Source organism: Nicotiana sylvestris, chromosome 7, assembly GCF_000393655.2.
Source record: "Nicotiana sylvestris chromosome 7, ASM39365v2, whole genome shotgun sequence".
Taxonomy (NCBI): domain Eukaryota; kingdom Viridiplantae; phylum Streptophyta; class Magnoliopsida; order Solanales; family Solanaceae; genus Nicotiana; species Nicotiana sylvestris.
In genome coordinates, this window is record NC_091063.1 from 105,888,318 (window position 1) to 105,910,047 (window position 21,730).

The 21,730-nt window shown below is 37.3% G+C and overlaps 1 protein-coding gene and 1 non-coding gene across 2 annotated transcripts; both read right to left on the reverse strand.

The window, feature by feature from the left end:
* Positions 1–3,972: 3,972 nt before the first annotated feature.
* Positions 3,973–5,501, reverse strand: LOC104212488 (E3 ubiquitin-protein ligase PUB23). Its single transcript, XM_009761772.2, has one exon. It carries the CDS (start codon positions 5,322–5,324, stop codon positions 4,113–4,115), a length of 1,212 nt encoding a protein of 403 aa, XP_009760074.1. The 5' UTR covers positions 5,325–5,501; the 3' UTR covers positions 3,973–4,112.
* Positions 5,502–21,201: 15,700 nt separating this feature from the next.
* LOC138874325 (small nucleolar RNA R71) lies at positions 21,202–21,308 on the reverse strand. Its single transcript, XR_011401364.1, has one exon. It is a non-coding gene; the product is annotated as a small nucleolar RNA R71 (small nucleolar RNA).
* Between the last annotated feature and the right edge of the window lie 422 nt (positions 21,309–21,730).

Here is a 21,730-nt window from a genome sequence, read left to right on the forward strand (position 1 = left end):
TTTCTGTCTGTATTTCTTATCCTCTCTTGTGTTCAAGACTTCACATATATATATCCCATCCCATAAATCAATTAAAATCAATCCCTTTCTCTACCAAACCCATTATCTTCCCACTCATTCCCATTATATTAAAAAAACATATCACACCACCCCATTTCATTTTGTCCCCCATGCTTCTTTTAAAATAATGCAAGATTCCCCTTTAAATTAAATCTTGTCCCCCCTTTATATTAAATAATAATATCACAAACCACCCCATTTCATTTTGTCCCCCATGCTTCAAATAAACAATTACAAAATGTACAATTCCTAAACTACCCCTTCCGACCTTACTGAAATTACCAAACTACCCCTGAACGTATTACAAATTTACCAAACTACCCATCAGCTATAACACATCAATTAATCAAACTTAACCAAAATATAGACAATATGATCAATTTCTAACAATGTTCAAACAACAATATGAACATGGATGAACATCATAACAACAATATCACATGAACATGATTTTAACAACATTTCAACAACAAATCACATGAACACAAATTGAACAACCAAGAACAACTAAAATTTGATTGAACAATATTTTAGCAACAAACAATCCTATTTTCGGATTCAACACCAACAACAAACAAAGTATGAAGATTTCTAAATTCAATCATATTGAACTTAAAATCAACTCTAACAACATTACAACAAACAATTCTTATATTAAACTTTAAACAAGATTATGAGAACAATTCAAGCAATAATCATAAATGGTAAACAAGAAATCAAACTATACAAAATTCGGATTCAAGATCATCCAAACAAAGTATGAACATGAATGAATCTATTTTAAGACAACAAACATGACGGATTAAACGATTAAAACAATATATTCCTTTAATACAACTAAATTCTTTAAACAAATAACAAGATCGACGAAGAAACAATTATGAATTTAAACTTGAACTTATCAATATTAACAATTTCTAACAATACATAAACACATGAAACAAATTGAAGAAATAGTTGATTAAATTTCAATTTGAATCTAACAAACATCAAACTAACAAATACATACTTAAACAATAATACAAACATGAAATAAACATGAAAACAACTAATTAAACTTCTATTTTGAAATCTGAAAATTAATTTAACAAACAACATGAACATGAACAAAACCAAAAATCAAATATCTAACCATAGACATGAATAAAACAAACATTTGCCGATTTTAAATTCGAAAAATATCAAAACAAAATACGGACAAAATAAAACTCAAAAACTACTAACCGGATCGAAAGACGAACAACGACCAAACAAACAACGAACTTGACGATGAACTCACGACGTATAGGATCTTCACTTGACGAAAAACCCTCGAACTTTTGCCGGACTTTAACCGGACTGCCTTGCGTCGTCCACAACAGTGCAATGGTGAGCAACCAAACGGAAGACTCCTGGGGTCGTCGATGGCAGTACACAGCAGTGAAGGAGACGACGTGAAGCAGCAACAGTCCAAAGCAGCGAGCAGCAGCAACTGTCGACGACGTCCATGGCGGAATGGATTGCTTCCGATGGCAGCGCGCGAGCTTGGTCGTGACGAGCAGCGGCGATGGGAGCTTCGAACAGCAACTGACTCATCGAGGCTGTGTTCGTTTGGTTGTTTGGTTGAGACAGAAACAACAACGACATAGACGTCGAGCTCAACGAGCTTGAGCTCGCCGAGCTTCATCAATGGCGGATAGGGTTGGGGTCGTTTGAATGCGAAGGAGGTTGTGTCATTTGGTGGTGTTTGGACGGTGCTTGGGTGGTGTTCGACGAAGGGGGGTGGCTGCTGGGTAGCCATGGCAGCTCACTATTTGGAGAAGGAGAAGAAGAAGAAAAGAAGAAGAAGAAGAATGGGGGGGGGGGGGGGGCGGATGACTTAGGTCATTTTTAGGGTTTTTGGGTTTTTTTTTTTTTTTTTTTTGTTTTGTTTTGTGTCTTTGAAATGCAAGATAGGGGTATTGGGTCTTTTGGGTTATGGACTGGGTCGACCCAGTTCGAAATGGACTGGGTCGTAGGGAAGATTGGGCCATTTTTTGGGCCTATGGCTTGAAATCGAAGAAGAGGCCCAATTCCGACTTTCTTTATATTTTCGCTCTCTTTTCTTCTTTTATTTTTCTAAAACTAAATTATAAAAATACTTAAACTATTATTAAGAACTAAATTAAGTTATAAAAGTGCAAATTAACTCCCAATAACAATTAACGCACAATTAAGTATTAATTAAGCAAAAAATTGTATATTTGGACATTAAATGCTAAAAATGCAAACGATGCCTATTTTGTAATTTTTGATTTTTGTAAAACAAATTTAATTACTTACAATTGTAGAATTAAATCCTATATGCAAAATGCGACATATTTTTGTATTTTTTATTAATTTATCAAATAAACACGCACAAACAAATACAAATAATTATTCAAAATATCACAAAATATCACAAAATTGCACACCAAAGAAAAATCATTTTATTTTTGGATTTTTTGGGAGTAATTCTCATATAGGGCAAAAATCACGTGCTTACACTGTTGTCCTCGGAAGCATTAAGTCTTATTTTTAATTTAATTTATTTATTGTTTGGATCAAATCAGTTTGTTTGTCTATAAATCACGCAATAAATCTAACTATACCATTTTACGAATAAACAATACCCTTCCGAAAAAGGAAAATGGGTAATGCTTTCTTTGGTTCAGAGAGAGAATTCTTTAGAGGAATTCTATTTTTTGTATCGACTGGATTCTTCCTACATTAAGGCTAATTGGCCTACGTACCCAACTATCATTTATTTTTCACTTTTAACATTAGCGTCCTTAAAAGATTATGGGAGAAGAGCCTTGAAGAATAGCAAACGTGTCATTTTGTTGTTTTAGTAATTGCAAAATTATTATCCCACATAGTGTTCGGTATAAAAATTATACCATAATAAATCTCGTAATTATTATTCCACATAGTGTTTGATATGAGACTAATGCCACAGTTGTGGTATAATTAAACAATCCTGAAACTATTTAGACAAAGATAAAAAATTCAACCCAAACCCAAAATAAAATAATCTCACATTACCAAAGAATACATCTTTATCAGTTGAACATAGCGAAAGAAACATAAGAGAGGATCCTCGTAATATTACTTCTTTCCTATGATAACTCAACACTTATTAAAATTGTAAAATAAAGTAAAACAACATTTACGAAGATTTCTTCTTTTTATTTTTTTTCCTTTTCCATGTTTTTTATTTTAAGAGATGACTTCTGAATTCCATTCCACAAAAGCGGCTATGTAGTAAAGCAATTGGGAAGTCAGTAATTTGAAGGTGTTGAGAGATGAGCGCAGGTCCAGTATACATTTATTGTACTGAATATTCTATTGTTCCTGATCAGAACATAACAACAAATAGGTCAAAATGCACAGAGAGTTCTTCAAATTTGGCTCCATTTATTAATTTATTAAACATCTCAACAGATGAGGTGTGACGAATTAAATACTCAATTTATGGAGTATTTAAAGTTACACATGTCATTAGAAAATATAATGAATTGTTTTCCTCTCCTGCAAAACAAAAAAACAAAAAAAAGGAGAAAAAGTTATAAAATGGAAAATAGTAATTACTTCTAATCGTGGAGTTGGACCACGAGAAAGAGAGGTCAAATATGGGATGCTAAGGAAGTGAGAGATGTATGATAAAGTAATGAAAGACAACTTTCCATCTGAAAATAATATGCGTATAAGTAGTTGGTTAGGAATTTAAAATTAATTAGTAGAATCGTTTGTTTATTTCACTTTTTTCTTTGGTATTCCTATAAATTAAAAGATAGAAGCTTTTTTTTTTTTCCTTTTTTCTTTTTTGAGTGTTGTGTTCCGGCATCTACCCTTACCCAGCTAGCTTTTCTTCTCGAGCCGAATATGAATGAAGCAAAAAGTTGAAGATGGATGTGAACAATTGAATTTCATGGACTATTTTGTCCATTTTTTTCTATTTTCTGAAAAGAATAATTTATGTACGCAAAAATTAGTCCACTACTAATTTTTCTAATACAATTTCTCCCTAAGCGTTAATTTTTTGCTCCTAAGTTCTAAAATGGATATGTTGATAATAAATTGAGGGGTACACAAGGAGAACTCCTCCATGCCTTAGCATGCAATTTGAGAATTTCTCTCGCTCTATCTTTTGTCTTACTTCCACAATCAACTTGAAGCACCAAACAAAGCTTTGCCACGACGCCTAAATTCAACATCTCTTGAAGAACACTTGGTGTAGCCGAAAATTTGGAGATTGAATGCAAAATCTTGATAGCCCTTTCACTTGCCAATTTAGAAACCCTAAGGATTTTCTTGGAAACAATGGCTAATCCTGCAGCATGCTTCAAAAGCTCAGCTCTTCCTTCTGCACTTTGACAAAGCTGATCCAACAACATTAGCATCAATTCACAAGCGCTTTTGTCCATCGAATCGAGGAGAAGATTAACCAAAACTCTAACTGCGTCTGCCTCCGCTGCTTTCACTCTGTTCCTCCCCCATTGACACACATTCACTAGAATCTGCAATGATGCTTTGGACGCCTTCTGGGAGATCTCATCACTCAAAACTTGAACCACTTGGGTGAAGAACTCTTGCTTTAAACTTAAAATTTCAAATGAATTAAATCCTTTTTTCAGTAGCAACACTGCGTATGCCCTAGACTCATAGCTTCCATGCTGCATGATTCGTGTCAACGACTCGATGAATTCTCCATTTCCACCCATAATAAGTGTTCTCAATCCATGTTCAGATAATTTAAGATGGTAAAGGATGCTTAGCGCTTCATCTTTAGTACCCTTCAACGATCCAAAACCCTCGTTATTCCGATTACTTATAATAATAGAAGCTAAGAACTCAGCTGCCCCTGCGGATTCCATGCAGCGTTTGTTAGCATCGTTCTCGGAAGCAATGGATCTTAAGCTCTTGAGACATTTCATTTGCATTTCAGGCGATTTTGCTTCTTTGAGGAGTTTCATGATCTGGGGCTTACTGATTGGAGGCTTCGGCGTAGGAAACCTTTCGATGCCATGGGAAGCGTTGAGAGTACACCATGATTGGATTAATCGTCGGAGAGTGACATTTGGAGTCAAATCTGTTCCTGTGAGGGACTGTTTTGTAACCGGACAAGTGTTATTCTTGGCAGAAAATATCCATTTCTCAATGTTTTCTCGATCATATGTTATTCCTGTTGAGACTGTGATGGGGTCTCTCATCATCTCTAGAGAAATTGGACAGATAAAATAAGGAGGTACTTGAATTTCATCCATTCCAAGATTTTAAGAATATTCAAGGGAGAAACTTGAGATCTTTTGAAGATAGGAATAAACCAGAAGCTTTTTATAGATTTAATAATGAGCTATATATGAGCAAAATCAAGAGGATTCTTTTGATGAAGAAGGTGAAGTTGTTGAGAAGAGATGAGTAGTGAATTGGTTAATTTGAAGAATGAGAGGGTTTGGTTCTGGTTTTATATATGAGTGAGAGAATAGAACGAGATTTTCAAAGTCAAAACACGGGAAATATGAGAAGACTTTTCAATGGGTGTAATTTTATTATTTTAAAAGATTGTTTACGGCTCGAGGAAGCGTATACAACAACTGTCTATATTATGTGTATTTGCGTGGGCTAAGAGTGTGTGTACGCAGGAAAAACAGCACACTTTTGACTTTCTCTCACTAAAAGTAATAAAAACACATGTTTCCCTTTCTTCTCTATCTAACTCGTGTTTATTTATTAATTAATGTGAGAAAGAGACAGTTGCCGACAAGACGCCTACTCTACGTTGAGGGAGTTTTCCATTTCGGCTGCGCTTCCCGTGGTTTTTACTTGGCCATTTTGGCTGTTTCTAGTTGCTTTCATCTCCATTTTGACTTAACCAATTCTCTTGCTCGTTTTATTTTAGCAATGAGAATTTGCAACAACTTTCCAGTGGGCGCGGTTATTTTTGCACTTTGCAGTTACGACCAGGTTGTAGTTGAAATATTCTACATGATGCATGGTTTAGTTTAAGAGTTATAACATCTAACTTAAATTATACGTATTCAACTTGGTGCAATGCATAGATCTATTGATTATTACTCTGTGAGTCTGTGTTTTAATTAGAAGGTTTAATTTGGTAAACGCTCATTGTATAAATTATAATAATCCTACAGATATAGTTTAACCTCCTTCCTGTTAAACGCGACTTATTTTAGCCTCAACATTTAAACAAAATTTAAGTTCTATCCGTTGACAAGGTAAAACTAATTGCTCCCGTTTCAATTTGAATGACACACTTTTTTTTATTAGTCTGCTCAATGACACATTTTTATATTTGAAAACAATTTAACATTAAATTTTTCCGTGTTACGCACTTTACCTTTAGTAAGAAACTTTTATAATAACACAAATATCATTATCCCACAAAATTTTTGTGCTTAAGCTTTTATGACATGTTTTAAAAGCCTTTCGTTTTAAACTTTGCATGGTCGGATGCTTATGTGTATCTTGCATAGAAAAGTGAAGAACAAGATTCAAATAAATCAAGATAAGGTAATGCGTGGAGAAATTTTATTTTGGGTGAGACAATAATTGTATGAGGCCACTCTATATCTGACAAGTGTGGTTGTGGGCCCATTTGCTGATATTGGATTAATTTAAATAAATAAAGAAGAAAAAGTGATTTTGCTATTCATGTGGATCCCACCCTCATCCATATTCAATAAATAAATAGCTAAATAGTACTAGACAAATGGAGGGAGAGAAAAACGAGAAAGTCATTTTCCCTCCCTAATTACCTTATTAGCTCATCACCAAAAGTAATATTTATATTTTGTATGTAATATATATTTGTCGTCTTCTTCTTCTTTCATTGTCATAGTTATCTTTTTAAAATCATCTTAAGTTATCAAAGCTTTAAAAATGAATCTTTAGAAGTTTTTCATTGATATATATATATATATATATATATATATATATATATATTAGTAAAATACTCCTCATTTGGTATAGAAATGCAAAATCTTGGCTACTAGCATTGAGTACTTTTGCATGTTGATACATTTGCTACCATATTTAACCTGTAAGAAAAATTGTATCATTATAAACATATTGTTTACTATAAAATTAAAATAAGATCAATATAAATTTTTCTCACTAAAAAGGTGTTTGGATAATAGCTCACTAATTTAGCTTAAAAGTACTTTATGGCTTGTTTTAATGTTTGACAAACCTAAAAAGTAATTTTAATTTGCTTTTAAGCTAAAATAATTTAAAACAAGCTAAAAGTTATAATTTGATCATCCTAACTTATTGCTTTTTGGCTAAAATACACTTGAGATTTGGCCAAATAATTTAGTTTTTTACCCTTTTATTAAATTACTTTTCCCTCAATATAAAACCCATGATTCATGAAGGCTAAAGGCAATTCATTTCTGTTGATCATAGGGATGGTTGAAATTGGTATACATTACACAATTGCTTATCTCGTTTTTAGTTTCCGCAATTTGAATTTTCATGCATATTTTGCTTTAGGCCATCTGCCTCAATAAATTATACTGAGATTGTGCAATTTTCTAATGAAATTCAGCTTATAATTAAAAATAATATTTTGGACAAACTAGTATAATTACAGTTCAAAGAGATAGTTATAACTGAACTTATATATGTGTTGTTATCAAAACATGTTTTGCAACTTGAAGTTGAAGGTATATTTTGCTAGAAGTTGGATATGGAGTTGGGAAGCAACGGTTGTTATCTTTATTATATCAAATTTTTGCTAAATTTATGCACTTTAGTTACAAAATTAAGACATTATTATTACTGTAGGTTATTGAAATGATTAATACTCAGAATGATTTTCACATTAATACACATGAGGAAATGGTGCTAAGGAGGTTTTTTGTTTAGGGAGTTGTTTCAGGTAGAAAAATCGAAAGGCTCTTATTTTAAGTGTTCGTGTTCTTTAATTTATTTCTGATGGCGAGATTGTGGCTTTTACGACAACAGTCCAATTTAAATTTATTTTTATTTATATCTAATTTTTATCTATATCTAATCTCTTAGTTTGGCCCATATTCCATTAATTCACCTTTTTTCTTTATTTATAACTCCATATTAGTAAATGGCCCCAACAAATACATTTGTCAAAATAGAGGATGACCTCATACAACTATTGTTGGGCGAGTCTCCCCCCAAAATAAAAGACAGCTGCTTAAATACATCTTCCAATGAGAAGACACGAACAAGATGCAAATAAATCAAGATAAAGTTGGAAATATATCTTATTTTCATGACTTTTTTCTAGATGTAAGCGCATTTACAGAAAATAATAGAATATGATAATAATTAGGGTATATGCACTGCTTAATTATTAGATGCATATACTTTTTTTTCTTCTGAAAAGTGTATATATTAAAAACTAAAAAATAAGAATTATTGCAAGTACTCGGGAAACAAATCTAGTTTACTTAATCTGTGCCTGTTATGTTCGATACGTAAAAGTTGTTTACATGGTAAAAAGTTACTTACACTGAATATTTATAGCAAATTATACCAACTTAGTATGATTAAATGGTTTAAATTATTTAAAGAAAAGGTCTTCTTGACCATCCAACCTCAAACTCCATTTTGCAAGTTGATCAGCAACTTGGTTGGCCTTTTGAAATATGTGGTGTACGCTGGATGACCATTCTATATAATCATTAATGGCCTAAAATCATCAATAGTATGGTAGAGTGGTCATAATTCTTCTTGATGTTAGGCTAAAATTCATGTTTTTGCATGTACATTACTTTGTATTATACTTTAATTTTGTTAACTTTGACGTAAATATTTGTGACTCGAGCTTAATAATGATGTTTATATGTGTAGGAGTCAATTTAAAGTGATTGGCAAGCTTGCATGCAAAGTGAAGTAAAAACAGAAGAATTTGTTGAGAGTATGAGTTTGGTGCCCAGGTTGGTGCTTACGCCAAAGGCAAAAAAGTAAAAAAATTCGGCGTCCTGATTGGCGCCAGGCGCCAAGCTAGACGGCTATGGGCGGATTTCGTCCTATTTTGGCTAGGACTTGGTAGTTTCAACCCTACATGCCCCCAACATCTATAAAAAGGATTCTAAACATATTTCTTAGGAAACGACATTGTTGGAGAGGCAAGAAGGCTACGAGAACACCTGGAAGCAACGAATCACAAGAGTTTTCTCTTCCGTTCTTCCTTAATCTGTATTTTAATGCTTTCAATTATTATCATGATTGTTAGTATGGTTATGAGTAGCTACACTTTCTAATCTAGAGTTTGATGGAACCTATTAGAGGATGATTTTCTAATGCGTTTAATATATATTTGCCTTTGATTTTTCTCTCCTTGTTCAACTATATTTTCGTTGTTGTTGATTGAAGGGCTCTCAATTAACTGTGCCTATCTAGCGTGTATATTGCTCGAAAGAGAGAGAGAGAGAGTACACATTTAGGTAGCTGTTAAACAACATCACTTCTAACATATGTGAGAGATCAATACGGAGAGTTTAAAGGCAGGATTAAATATAACGAAACCTTGGTGCGATCATAATGAGCGGTGAATTAGTGCGAGTTAGCGTAGTTCGAGAAAATATGTCTAGTAAATTATGGCAGTTACTCGAGAGAGAGCTACGACACTCAAAGTGCTCACGATCGGTAGAAAATACTTAGGCGAATTTATAAGAAACGTAGCGGGAGTGTAACGGCCTAACCAGTCATTTTGAGCATTTGCATTTTGCTCGCTAGTTCACGGGCATGACTACCCCCATATGATATATTATGACTTATGTAAATCGTCGATTTTGGTTTTCAATTTAATCGGAACAGATATGGAAGAATGATTCTTAACTTGAAGCTTTAAATTTGAAAGGTTTGACCAAGTCTTGACTTTTTAGTATTCGATCTTGGATTTGGATTTTTGTGATTTGGTTAGATCCGTTAGGTGATTTTGGACTTGGGAGCGTATTCGAAATGTGATTTAGAGGTTCGTGGTAGAATAAAGCTTGAATTGGAGAAATTGGAAATTTGGCATTTTCCAGTTGGTAGTGAAAATTTTGATATCGGGGTCAGAATAGAATTCCAAAAATTGTAGTAGGCCCTTTGTGTCATTTGTGACGTGTGTGTAAAATTTCTGGTCATTCGGATGAGATTTGATAGGTTTTGGCATCGTATGCGGAACTTGGAAGTTTCTAAGTTCTCAGGCTTGAATTTGAGGTCGATTTGGTGTTTCGATGTTGTCTTGAGTGTTCTGAAGATTGGGATAAGTTTGTATATTGGTATATGACTTGTTGGTAATTTTGGTGGAGGCTTCAAGGGCCTCGGGATGAATTCGGATGGCTAACGGAAGGATTTGGAATTTGGTTTGAGCAGCTAAACTTTGTTGCTTCTATCATATCCGCACCTGCGGATTGGGGACCGCAAGTGCGAGCCTCGCAGAAGAGAGATTGGACCGCTTATGTGGAGAGTTGAGACCGCAGGAGCGGGAAGCTAATCGCAGAAGCGGGAAGTCCAGGGTTAAGTGAAAACCGTACCTGCGATGGTTTTTTTGCAAGTGCGGCATCGCAGAAGCGACTCTGAGACTGCAGATGCAGAAATCACTAGGCAGAAGGTATAAAAAGGTCTTCTTCACGAATTTTGCTAAGTTTCTCCATTTTTGAAAATGGGGGTTGAGCTTGAGAAGTAATTTCTCAAGAGGGATCAAGGGTTATCAGTTGGGTAAGCTACTTAAGCTTTATTACTTGTCTTTATGACCATTTTTCCATTGTTTAATCATGATATTAGTGGAAATTAGGGAAGAAAGTTAGGGGATTATGGCTTGAAATTGGAGAGTTTAAATTGGAGATTTGAGGGACCATTTGGGTCCAATTTTGATGACTTTGATATGTATGGACTTGGGAGTGAAAGGAGTTTCTAGTTTCACGAATTTTGTTGGATTTCGAGACGTGGGCCAGGGGGTCGGGTTTGAGCAAATTAGGTATTTTCGGTCTAATTTGATAATTTTCGTGTGGGTTTCATTCCTTTAGCATATGTTGATGATAATATACTGATTTTGGTTAGATTTAGAGTATTTAGAGGCCGGATAGAGAGGCAAGGGCATCACGGGTTAGAGTTTTGGCTTGGTTGAGGTAAGTAACTCTTCCAAACTTGGTTCTGGGGCTTCAAAACCCCGAACTATGTGTTCTATGATTACTATTGAAGTGACAATGCTAGCTGATGGGCGTGCACCATGAGAATTGCGGCCTGGATCATTCCATGGCACCGCTTAGTGACTCTTTCTTGCTGATATTTGTGTTGTGATTATGTGATTAAGTTAATGAGCTGTAAATCATGCTATTTATCATGTTAAGGCTTAACACCAACACTTTTGAGACCCAAGAGGTCGTTTCTTGTTGTCATATCATTAGCTTCATTGATATTCTGTACTCAGTCTTGTTCATGCATATTATATCATGTCTGAGTTTCGATTACTGTTATTTGGCACATCATATCATTGTTTTGGGCTTGTATCATGGCACTTTGAGCCCGTGTATGTGAGACTGAAGAGTGATGACTGAGTGAGGCAGAGAGCCTGATATTCAGTGATAGTATGGGATCAGGCTGCACGCGCGCAACGAGTATTGATTATGCCTTCGTTGGCTTGTTATAGCGCTTGCACTGAAAGGAGCCCCTCCGGAGTCTACACACCCCTAGCGAGTGCAGTGGATATTATTGAGGGATGGATCTTCCCTGGACATGGATCTTGTTTGAAGTACTTATACCTGGAGATAGATCTTCTCTATAGGGCTGGAATGGCCTTCCTCAGTACTGGATGACTGTTGTTAGTGATGTGTATATATTTCGAGATGGATCTCCACTGGGCCTTGTGAGCCATATACAGTACCGAGTGGTTGTGAGGTTGTTATTGTTATTATTTGGAAATGGATATTCTTCATAGGCTGTCAATATACCTAGTGCTTATAAGTAAATTAATTATTTAAAAAATATATCAAATAACCTGCTGACATGTTAAAATATTGATAGTATAAATTTCTTTACATGCATTATTAGTCTACACAAAATCAAAAGGTAAAATTTTCACTGGAAGGATCAATTCCTAGAATGCATACGTAAATTCACGTGGCAACGAAAGACAAATCAAGAGAATGATAACATAATTTGTCTACTTCTCGCCATCCATTAGTATACCAAACTTTCCATGTTCTTACCTCAACCTTCTTCTCTTTCTTGAAAAAAATATTTTTAGGCTTTATATTTTGCTGGGCACATGAGGCACGCAGCATGGTACATTTCATATAGTATGTACATTGGTATGTAGACGTAGTAAAGTTACACTTCCTTACCCTGTATTTACCAGCTCTGTTTTACTGTTTGAGTTGTTTATTTAACCGAAAGCATGCCTACATTTCTGTACATCATTTTCTATTACCTTTTATGAGGTTGAGTGTATCACTACCTATCCGTCCAAAGGTTGGACTTGTGACTTACTGAGTTGGTGTACTCATGTTACCTCCTGCACCTTATATGCAGATCTAGGTACTTTTGGCCCCAGTGACAGTCGCTGATTGAGGTTGCAGGCTGTGGAGTTTATTGAGGTATCTGCATGGCGTTCACAGGTCTTGGATCTCCTTCTCATTTTCAGTTGTAATACAGTTGTACCTTTAGACACTATAATATGAATCTTTATTTATGTCTTAAACAATTTATTTGAATTGATAAAAGTTTTTCCGCAAATGATTCGGTTTTAGTATTATGGTTTTGGGTTGCATTGAGTTGAGGCTGGCCTAGTTCCATGATAGGCACTATCACGACCGGGTCGGTTTTGGGGTCGTGACAAGTTGGTATCATAGCCTAGGATATATAGGTCTCACGAGTCATGAGCGGGTTTAGTAGAGTCTTGCGGATCGGTACAAAAACATCTGTACTTATCTTCAAGAGGCTGCATAACCTTTAGAAAATCCCACATTCTTGAATTCTTATCGTGCGACATTGATTCAACTTGAAATGTAACTCTTTAAATTCCTTCCATGCATTCGTGTGCACGCGTGAGCACTTAAGATCAACTTTGCATCGATGGCTTGTGATTCCCTGAATGAGGGACAAAATGTGATTTCTGTGTGTTGATGTTGGGCCAGTCTGGAGGATTTGAGGCCGGGTTTTTTCTATAGCTTGAGCACTGAGGCATTGATTGTGTGAGCACGTGCTTTTGGATTTATATGTTCGGTAGTGTCCCTATTAGTGAAAGTGATTGTTGGATGGCTATGTGATGAGTATGATGTGACTAGGAGATGCGTTCATATGATTTGAATGTGGCGAGAAGGGACTGCTCGAGGGAAGAAAGAACTATCTGATGCTTGATTTCCATCGTGATTTGATGCATAGCCCCGAGTTGTAGGTGTGTTGAAGGAACTTTTCATGTTGTCTAGTTGGGAAGTAAAGTAGATTTCATGCTGTGATATGAGTTCAGACTTAGGAAAATTAAGTGATTGCGTAATGTTTATGATTGAGGAAGGGTATAAGGGAATGTAGTTTGAGGCAAAGCAGGTGGGTTATCTCCTGCAGGGTGCCATGAGGGTTGTGATCCCTATGTTGTTTTGTAGTGAGTTCTCTTTGACCAATGGGTTATATGTGTTACAATTTGGGTTTGGATCACTTATGATTGTGGGCTTGACTATTATGAGGGTGAATGCGATATTTGTAGATGATTTGAAGTACTAGATAGTTTGTGTTGCACGAGCTTATGAATGATTTAGTTTAAGCTCACTATGGTATTATGACAGTAGTAGAGTATGGGCATTGTGAGTTTTTGTGTGTTTTGACCTATGACTTTGAGCTAAGTGGAGGAGTCGGCTATTGATAAGTTGATTATGCGGCTAAGTGTCGTATCCGTTTCAGTTTGAGGCATAATGGAAAATCAGTTGTGGCTTATAGAGGTTGAGATCGAGGATGACTCGAGTAAAGGAAAATTTTGGATAAGGGTTGTGCTATGCTTTATGGGTATATGAGAAACGTTGGATGAATTAGTTGTTGTTGTAAGGGATGTAACGGTATGGAGTAGGAAATCACTTGGCTGCTTAGAAGGATGGGTTACTTCCTTAGGTATTGTTGTACTAATGGGCACATGTCGTTCGGTTCGTTTAATCAGTCTAATTGAAACCTAAGTAGAGTGCATGACTCTCGAGAATGGTTCTAATGGATTCAAGATTTATATGTAAAAATTGGGGATCTTCAGGATGTGTAATTGGCTAGAAACCGAGGTTTACATTGGATGGCGTCAATACTTGTGGCATTTCTATATCATTACGAATTCTACATATCAATATCGGAAAGGTGAAGGTAATGGATTTAGATTCACATGAAGTCTCTTTGGGGTAAGTATTTTGAATGTGGTGCTTTTGCGGATATTTAAGAGAGTATTCAGTAATTTATGAGCCTTAGACGGTGTGATTTTATGCTTGGGTCTCGTGTCGTGAGTCTGAGTTGAGGAATTGCGGTAATATTGCGAGGAGAAGTATCAATTTGAAGGTAATTTAGAAGGAACTTGGATAAATAGGATAACTTGGTAGTAGGTCGGATCGGCATGGTGAGGGATATGATTAGTTCTTTGAGTGCTTATGAGGTAATGAGTTTCTACATGTGTTTTATAGCAATGCTCTTGGGTTTTTGGTGACCTGCGTAACTTGGTTGAGTTAAAAGGATTCAGTCCTGACGGTTTGGTTTCGAGCAAATGGGATTCAGAGAGTTCTTGATGGTTTCTACTATGGTTAGAGAGGTATATTTTCTATTGGCGTGAGGAACATGTGGTGTATAGTGATTTTCTTCTAGATGGGATCAAATGGAAAGTTCTTGGCTAGTTGAGTACGTAGTTGCTTGTGGCTCAGAATGGATTATGAAGTTCTCATATTTATCATAGGATGACATGGTATATGTGGTATGTTGTGTAGGGTTGAGATTTGCATGTGTGAGGTCACATTTCAGTTCTGGAAGGAAGGTCATAAATTCTTAGGCAACATGGACACTTTTAGATGACTAGGTATATGATATCACCAATTGGTGTGGCTTGATGAGAGTATACATTTCAGAAAGGGTAATGTGTTTGAGTTATGGGTACTTCATTGGTATTGCAACACTCTCTTGTTGGATCGACTGCTGATATTCAAGTTTGCTTGGTGGCATAGAGAAATTATAGGAGTATCCCTCATGGAATGCTTGAGTACTAGAGGTGTGTTATATATTCGAGCGGTGGAGTTGGGACCAGATATGGTGATTCGTGCGCTTTATGGACTTCGATATTAGGAGTTCTCATAAACAGAATATGTCGTGGTTGTGGACCATGTATACTGGTCTTGTGTGGTGGACTATTGTAGGTTTTGGAGACTCGAGTGGACCTTTGTTGCTTAGTATGGTAGACTTTGATGTGATATTGGGTATGGATTGGTTGTCTTCATGTCATGTTATTCTAGACTGTTCCGCTAAGGCGGTGATGTTCGTTATGATGAGGATGCCACGGATTGAGTGGCGAGGTTCCACGGATTATGTTCCCATTAGAGTGGTTTCATTTTTGAAGGCCCAGTGGATGGTTGGGAAGGGTCGTCTTTCTTATTTGGCCTTCGTGAGGTGTGTCAGTGCAAAGACTCCTACGATTGCTTTAGTCCCGGCGGTGAGGGATTTTCCGAATATGTTTCATGCAGACTTGCCGGGCATGCCGCCGGACAAGGATATTGATTTTGGTACTGATTTGGTGCCGGGCACTTAGCCATTTATATTCCACCGTATCGTATGGCACCGACAGAGTTAAAGGAGTTGAAGGAGCAGCTTCAGGAGCTCCTTGATAAGAGGTTCATGAGTAGGCCAATATGGATGTGTGTTCTACATCGAGTCGACTTGGTTGACTCTGAATTGCTATTGTTGAGGGATGTGCCGTTCGATTGTCGTTGAGCTTATTCACGTTCTGGAATGATCTATGAGTTAACCTTCTATGTTGCGAGGAGCTATGATTGATGGTTTTATGCACAAATGATAGGGTTCTATTTGGAGCTTTATAGTGGAATTTGAGTGAGACGGGTATTTGGGTGTAGCGTGACCGATTGCGCATTGGATTTCTCTCGGGATGGAATGGCATTGTGTTATTTACTTCTCTATGGTTATGGTGATTTACTTTTGGTACTAGACATCAAATTGCGCGTGGTAGTTGATTTTAGGCATGGTGAATTAAGGTGTTTCATGTGGACCAGTGTTTGGATAGGGTCGCACATTACAGTGAAGTTATGTGGAGGTATTATCCTTCAGGTTAGATTCGTGTGTTCTGGTTCTACTGTGTGCGATGGGTTCTTAGCACCGTGTTGTGGTGGTACTTGTGAGCTTGCGGTACAGCTCTCACGTTTGAGTATTTTTCATGATTTGAGTACATTTGGATTGTTGCTTGTTGGTGCGCGGATTGCACGGGTTGTGACTTTAGATTGTATTGAAGTGTCATGTCACTATAGTAGTCATGTTGGGTGGGATGAGGTCATTGGGATCTAGAATGAAAACTATCGTATCCGATTTCAGCATGTGGGAAGGACATTATCGAGATTCGGCTTAGAAATTTACTATGGTCCTTGCCGGAGGAAAGAGAGCTCTATGATTGGTTGATCTAAGGAATGGTTATGACTTTCTGCGTGTTTTATTCATCATTGGAAGTATACAAAAGTGTTGGAATGAGGCCTTGTTTGATAAGAGGGTTTATTACCGGTATTCGGTTGTTTGAGCAGCTGCAGTGATTAGAAGTTATCGCTACGAGTTGTTGACTTATGTGTATATTATGTGATTACATCTTGGGTACAAATATGGTTTGTTACAGCTTTTTTTGGACTTATTCGAGTATAGATGTGAGGTTCTGATCTCATAGATAACTTCAGAAGTGGAAATTTGATTCTAAGGCTAATGGGCTAGGTTGGATTGTGAAATTTCAGTTATGTTGTGCTATCGTGCCTATGTGGGATGGGGTGACGTGGGATCACCCCCGGGTATGTGCATGGTAAGGTTATACAACGATTTGTTGGCTTTTGGAACAACTCTTGATATGTTCGAGGACGAACATATGTTTAAGTGGGGGAGGATGTAACGACCAGATTGGTCACTTTGAGCATTTGCACTTCGCTCGCCAGTTCTCGGGCATGACTAACCATGTATGATGTATTATGACTTACGTAAATCGTAGATTTTGGTTTTCAGGTTAATCGAAACAGATATTGAAGAATGATTCTCAACTTGAAGCTTTAAATTTGAAAGGTTTGACCAAGTCCTGATTTTTTAGTATTCGATCTCAGATTTGGATTTTTGTGATTTGGTTAGCTCCGTTAGGTGATTTTGGACTTAGGAGAGCATCCGAAATATGATTTGGAGGTTCGTGGTAGAATTAGGTTGGAATTGGCGAAATTAAAAATTTGGCGTTTTCTGATTGGTAGTGGAAATTTTGATATCGGGGTCTAAATGGAATTCCGGAAATTGGAGTAGATCCTTTGTTTCATTTGTGACGTGTGGGCAAAATTCAGATGAGGTTTGATTGGTTTTGGCATCATATGCCAAATTTGAAAATTTCTAAGTTCTTAGGCTTGAATCTGAGGTCGATTTGGTGTTTCGATGTTGTCTTGAGTGTTCTGAAGGTTGGGATAAGTTTGTATAGTGGTATGTGACTTGTTGGTATTTTTGGTGGAAGCCTCGAGTGCCTCGGGAAGAATTCAGATGGCTAACGGAAGGATTTGGAATTTAGTTTGAGCAGCTGAACTTTGTTGCTTCTGTCATTTTTACACCTGCGGATTGGGGACCGCAGGTGCGAGCCTCGTAGAAGAGAGATTAGACCGCATATGCGGAGAGTTGAGGAGCTGAAGAAAACCGCAGGTGTGCACATGGACCGCACCTGCAATACTGCAGGAGTAGGAAGCTGACCGCAGAAGCGGGATGTCTAGGATTAAGTGAAAACCGCACCTGCGATGGTTTTTCCGTAGGTGCGGCGTCGCAGAAGCAACTCTGAGACCATAGGTGTGGATAGGCAGAAGGTATAAAAAGGTCTCCTTCACGAATTTTCCTAAGTTTCTCCATTTTTGAAGACGGGAGTTGAGCTTGGGCAGTGATTCCTCAAGAGCGATCAAGGGTTATCACTTGGGTGAGCTACTTAAGCTTTATTACTTGTGTTTATGATTATTTTTCCATTGTTTAATCATGATATTAGTGGAAATTAGGGAAGAAAGTTAGGGGATTGGGGCTTGAAATTGGAGAGTTTAAATTGAAGATTTGAGGGACCATTTGGGGTCCGATTTTGATGACTTTGGTATGTATGGACTCGGGAGTGAAAGGAGTTTCTAGTTTCGCGACTTTTGTTGGATCCCAAGACATGGGCCCGGGGGGGCGGGTTTGAGCAAATTTGGAAATTTGGGTCTAATTTGATAATTTTCGTCTGGGTTTCATTCCTTTAGCATATGTTGATGATAATATACTAATTTTGGTTAGATTCGGAGTATTTGGAGGCCAGATCGAGAGGCAAGGGCATCGCGGGTTAGAGTTTTTGCTTGGTTGGGATAAGTAACGCTTCCAAACTTGGTTCTGAGGGTTTGAAACCCCAAACTATGTGTTCTATGATTACTATTGAGGTTACACAATGCCAAGTGACGGGCGTGTGGGCGTGCACCGTGAGAATTGTGGCCTGGATCATTCGATTGCACCGCTTAGTGACTCTTTCTTGCTTATATATGTGTTGTGATTGTGTGATTAAGTTAATGAGCTATAAATCATGCTACTTATTATGTTAAGGCTTCACACCGACACTATTGATACACGAGAGGTTGTTTCTTGCTGTCATATCATTAGCTTCATTGTTATTCTGTACTCAGTCCTATTCATGCATATTATATCATGTCTCATTCTCGATAACTGTTATTTGGCACATCATATCATTGTTTTGGGATAGTATCATGGCACTTTGAGCCCGTGTGTATGAGACTGAAGATTGATGACTGAGTGAGGCCGAAAGCCTGATATGGAGTGACAGTATGAGATCGGGTTGCACGCCGCAACGGGATATTGAATATGCCTTTGTTGGCTTTTTATAGCGCTTGGGCTGAAAGGAGCCCCTCCGGAGTCTATACACCCCAGTAAGCGCAGTGGATATTATTGAGGGATGGATCTTCCATCGACATGGATCTTGTCCGAAGTACTTATAACTGGAGATGGATCTTCTCTATAGGGCTGGAATAGCCTTCCTCGGTGCTGGATGACTGTTGTCAGTGATGTGTATATATTTCGGGATGGATCTTCCCTGGGTCTTGTGAGCCATATACAGTACTGAATGGTTGTGAGGTTGTTATCGTTATTATCTGGAGATAGATCTTCTCCATAGGCTGGAATGACCTTCCTCAGTACTGAATGACTGCTATCAAAGATGTATATATTCCGAGATGGATCTTCCCTGGGCCGTATAAGCCATATACAGTACTGAGTGGATGATCATTTGAGATTGTTGGCACATGAGGCACGTAGCATGGTGCATTTCATACATCATGTGCATTGGCATGTAGACATAGTAGAGTTACACTTCCTTACCCTGTATTTACCTGCTCTGTTTAACTATTCAAGCTGTTTATTTAACTGAAAGCATGCCTACATTTCTGTACGTCATATTCTGTTACCTTTGATGAAGTTGAGTTCGTCACTACCTATCAGTCCAAAGGTTGGACTTGTTACTTACTGAGTTGGTGTACTCACGTTACCCCCTTCATCTTGTGTGCAGATCCAGGTACTTTTGGCCCTAGTGGAAATCACTGATTGAGGTTGCAGGCTGTGGAGTTTGTTGAGGTATCTGCATGGTGTTCGCAAGCCTTGGCTCTCCTTCTCATTTTCAGTTGTAATACAATTGCCGTTTTAAACACTTTAATAGACTATGTATTCACCTTAGACGCTCACGTACTCTGTGATACCCGGGTTTTGGGAAGGTTGTACTGTAATATGAATCTTTATTTATGTCTTAAACAATTTATTTGAAATGATAAAAGCTTTTCTGCAAATGATTCAGTTTTAGTAATGTGGTTTTGGGTTGCGTTGAGTTGAGGCTGGCCTAGTTCCACGATAGGCACCATCACGACCAGGTCAGTATTGGGGTCGTGACAGGGGGAGATTTCGACAATAGGGGAAATCATAACTCTAGATCTCTCCTTAATCTTTTCTCTAAACCTTAGTAGCTCTAGGTTATAATTTACTACTTTAATTAGTTAGAAATAATATCTCAATCTTTATAATTTCACAATTTGTTCAAACTTGTCTTCATAGTGATAGTAAACAGTTGTAGCAAAACCTTAGTTCTCTGTGATATTCGACTCCAGAGTTGTAAACCGGATTATATTTACAATGATCGCCTAGTCCTTTTTATAAGGCATAGTTGGGCGTGGTCAAATTTTAGCGTCGTTACCGGAAAACTAACGGTATTATTTATTACAGCTAGAAGAATTGTTAGGATTCTTAGTTTAGTCAATTTTCTTCATTTTAAATTTATTATATTGAAATTCTAACATTTGTAGTCTTGGGCATTACAGGTGCATGCCTAGAAACTCCTCAAGAACTAGCGAATTATTTGAAGTATTATCGGATCTTGAGAAAGCTTTCAAGGCATTAAATCTTAAAAACAAGAAGAACATACTACAACAGAATTCAATAGAAAGAATCGAACTAGGCATGGGTGACGTAATATACAACCCAAACAATAAAAATAATGGGAATAACCCACACAATCAGGGTGTGGCACCTCTTGTGCCAGAAGCAGCCTTGTATGATTGGGCATAACCCACCACTGAAAATCTGGCAACCGTAAGTGTAGTCCCTCAGATACAAGCGAAATCATTTCAAATCACAAACAACATGCTACATTTATTGCAGAACAAGAGACTGTTCTCGAGGTCTTACATTAAAGATCCTCAACAGCATCTAAAAAATTTCCTATCGATATGTGTCATGCAAAGGCAACCAAATGTGACACTGGAAGCAATAAGGCTGTTGTTGTTTCCATTCTCAATGATGGGAGAGGCTCAGACTTGGCTCAATTCGCTCCCCATAAACTCCATCACCACTTGGGAGGAATTGGTCAAGCAGTTTTTGAACAAGTTCTACTCACCCAATAAGACTGCCAAACAAGTTTATGAGATATTGAACTTCAAGCAGAAACCAGCTGAAACACTACAAGAAACATGGGAGAGATTAAAAGGTATGCTGGTTAAGTTTCCACATCATGGCATTCCAGATCATATGTTGGGGCAAAGGTTCTACATGAGATTGGCAGACAGCTTGAAAGCCAATGTTGATGCTTCAGCAGGTGGAGCATTTTTGAGTTAATCATTCAGGGAATGCAAGTCTTACTTGATAAAATGGCGCAAAACTCATGATGGATGACAAGAGACTCTACAATCACTCCTATAGTTCACTCAGTAGCTTTAGATCCAAAGAACTCCATGGCTGAGAATATGGCTAAGATGATGACGCAATTGAGTATCCTAACCAAAAAGATTGACGAGTCAGGCTAGAAGCAAGTGCACATAGTTGACACAACAAATGGAGGATTATGCACACCATGCATTAATTAGCCATATGTGTGTGCGTGGAGTGGCTAAAGTGACAATCAGAACTATCAAGAGAATATGAACTATGTGGACAACTATAG

Bases quoted from the DNA above. Each gene is read 5' to 3' on its own strand.
- LOC104212488 (XM_009761772.2), bottom strand. From the start codon at position 5,324: ATGGATGAAATTCAAGTACCTCCTTATTTTATCTGTCCAATTTCTCTA.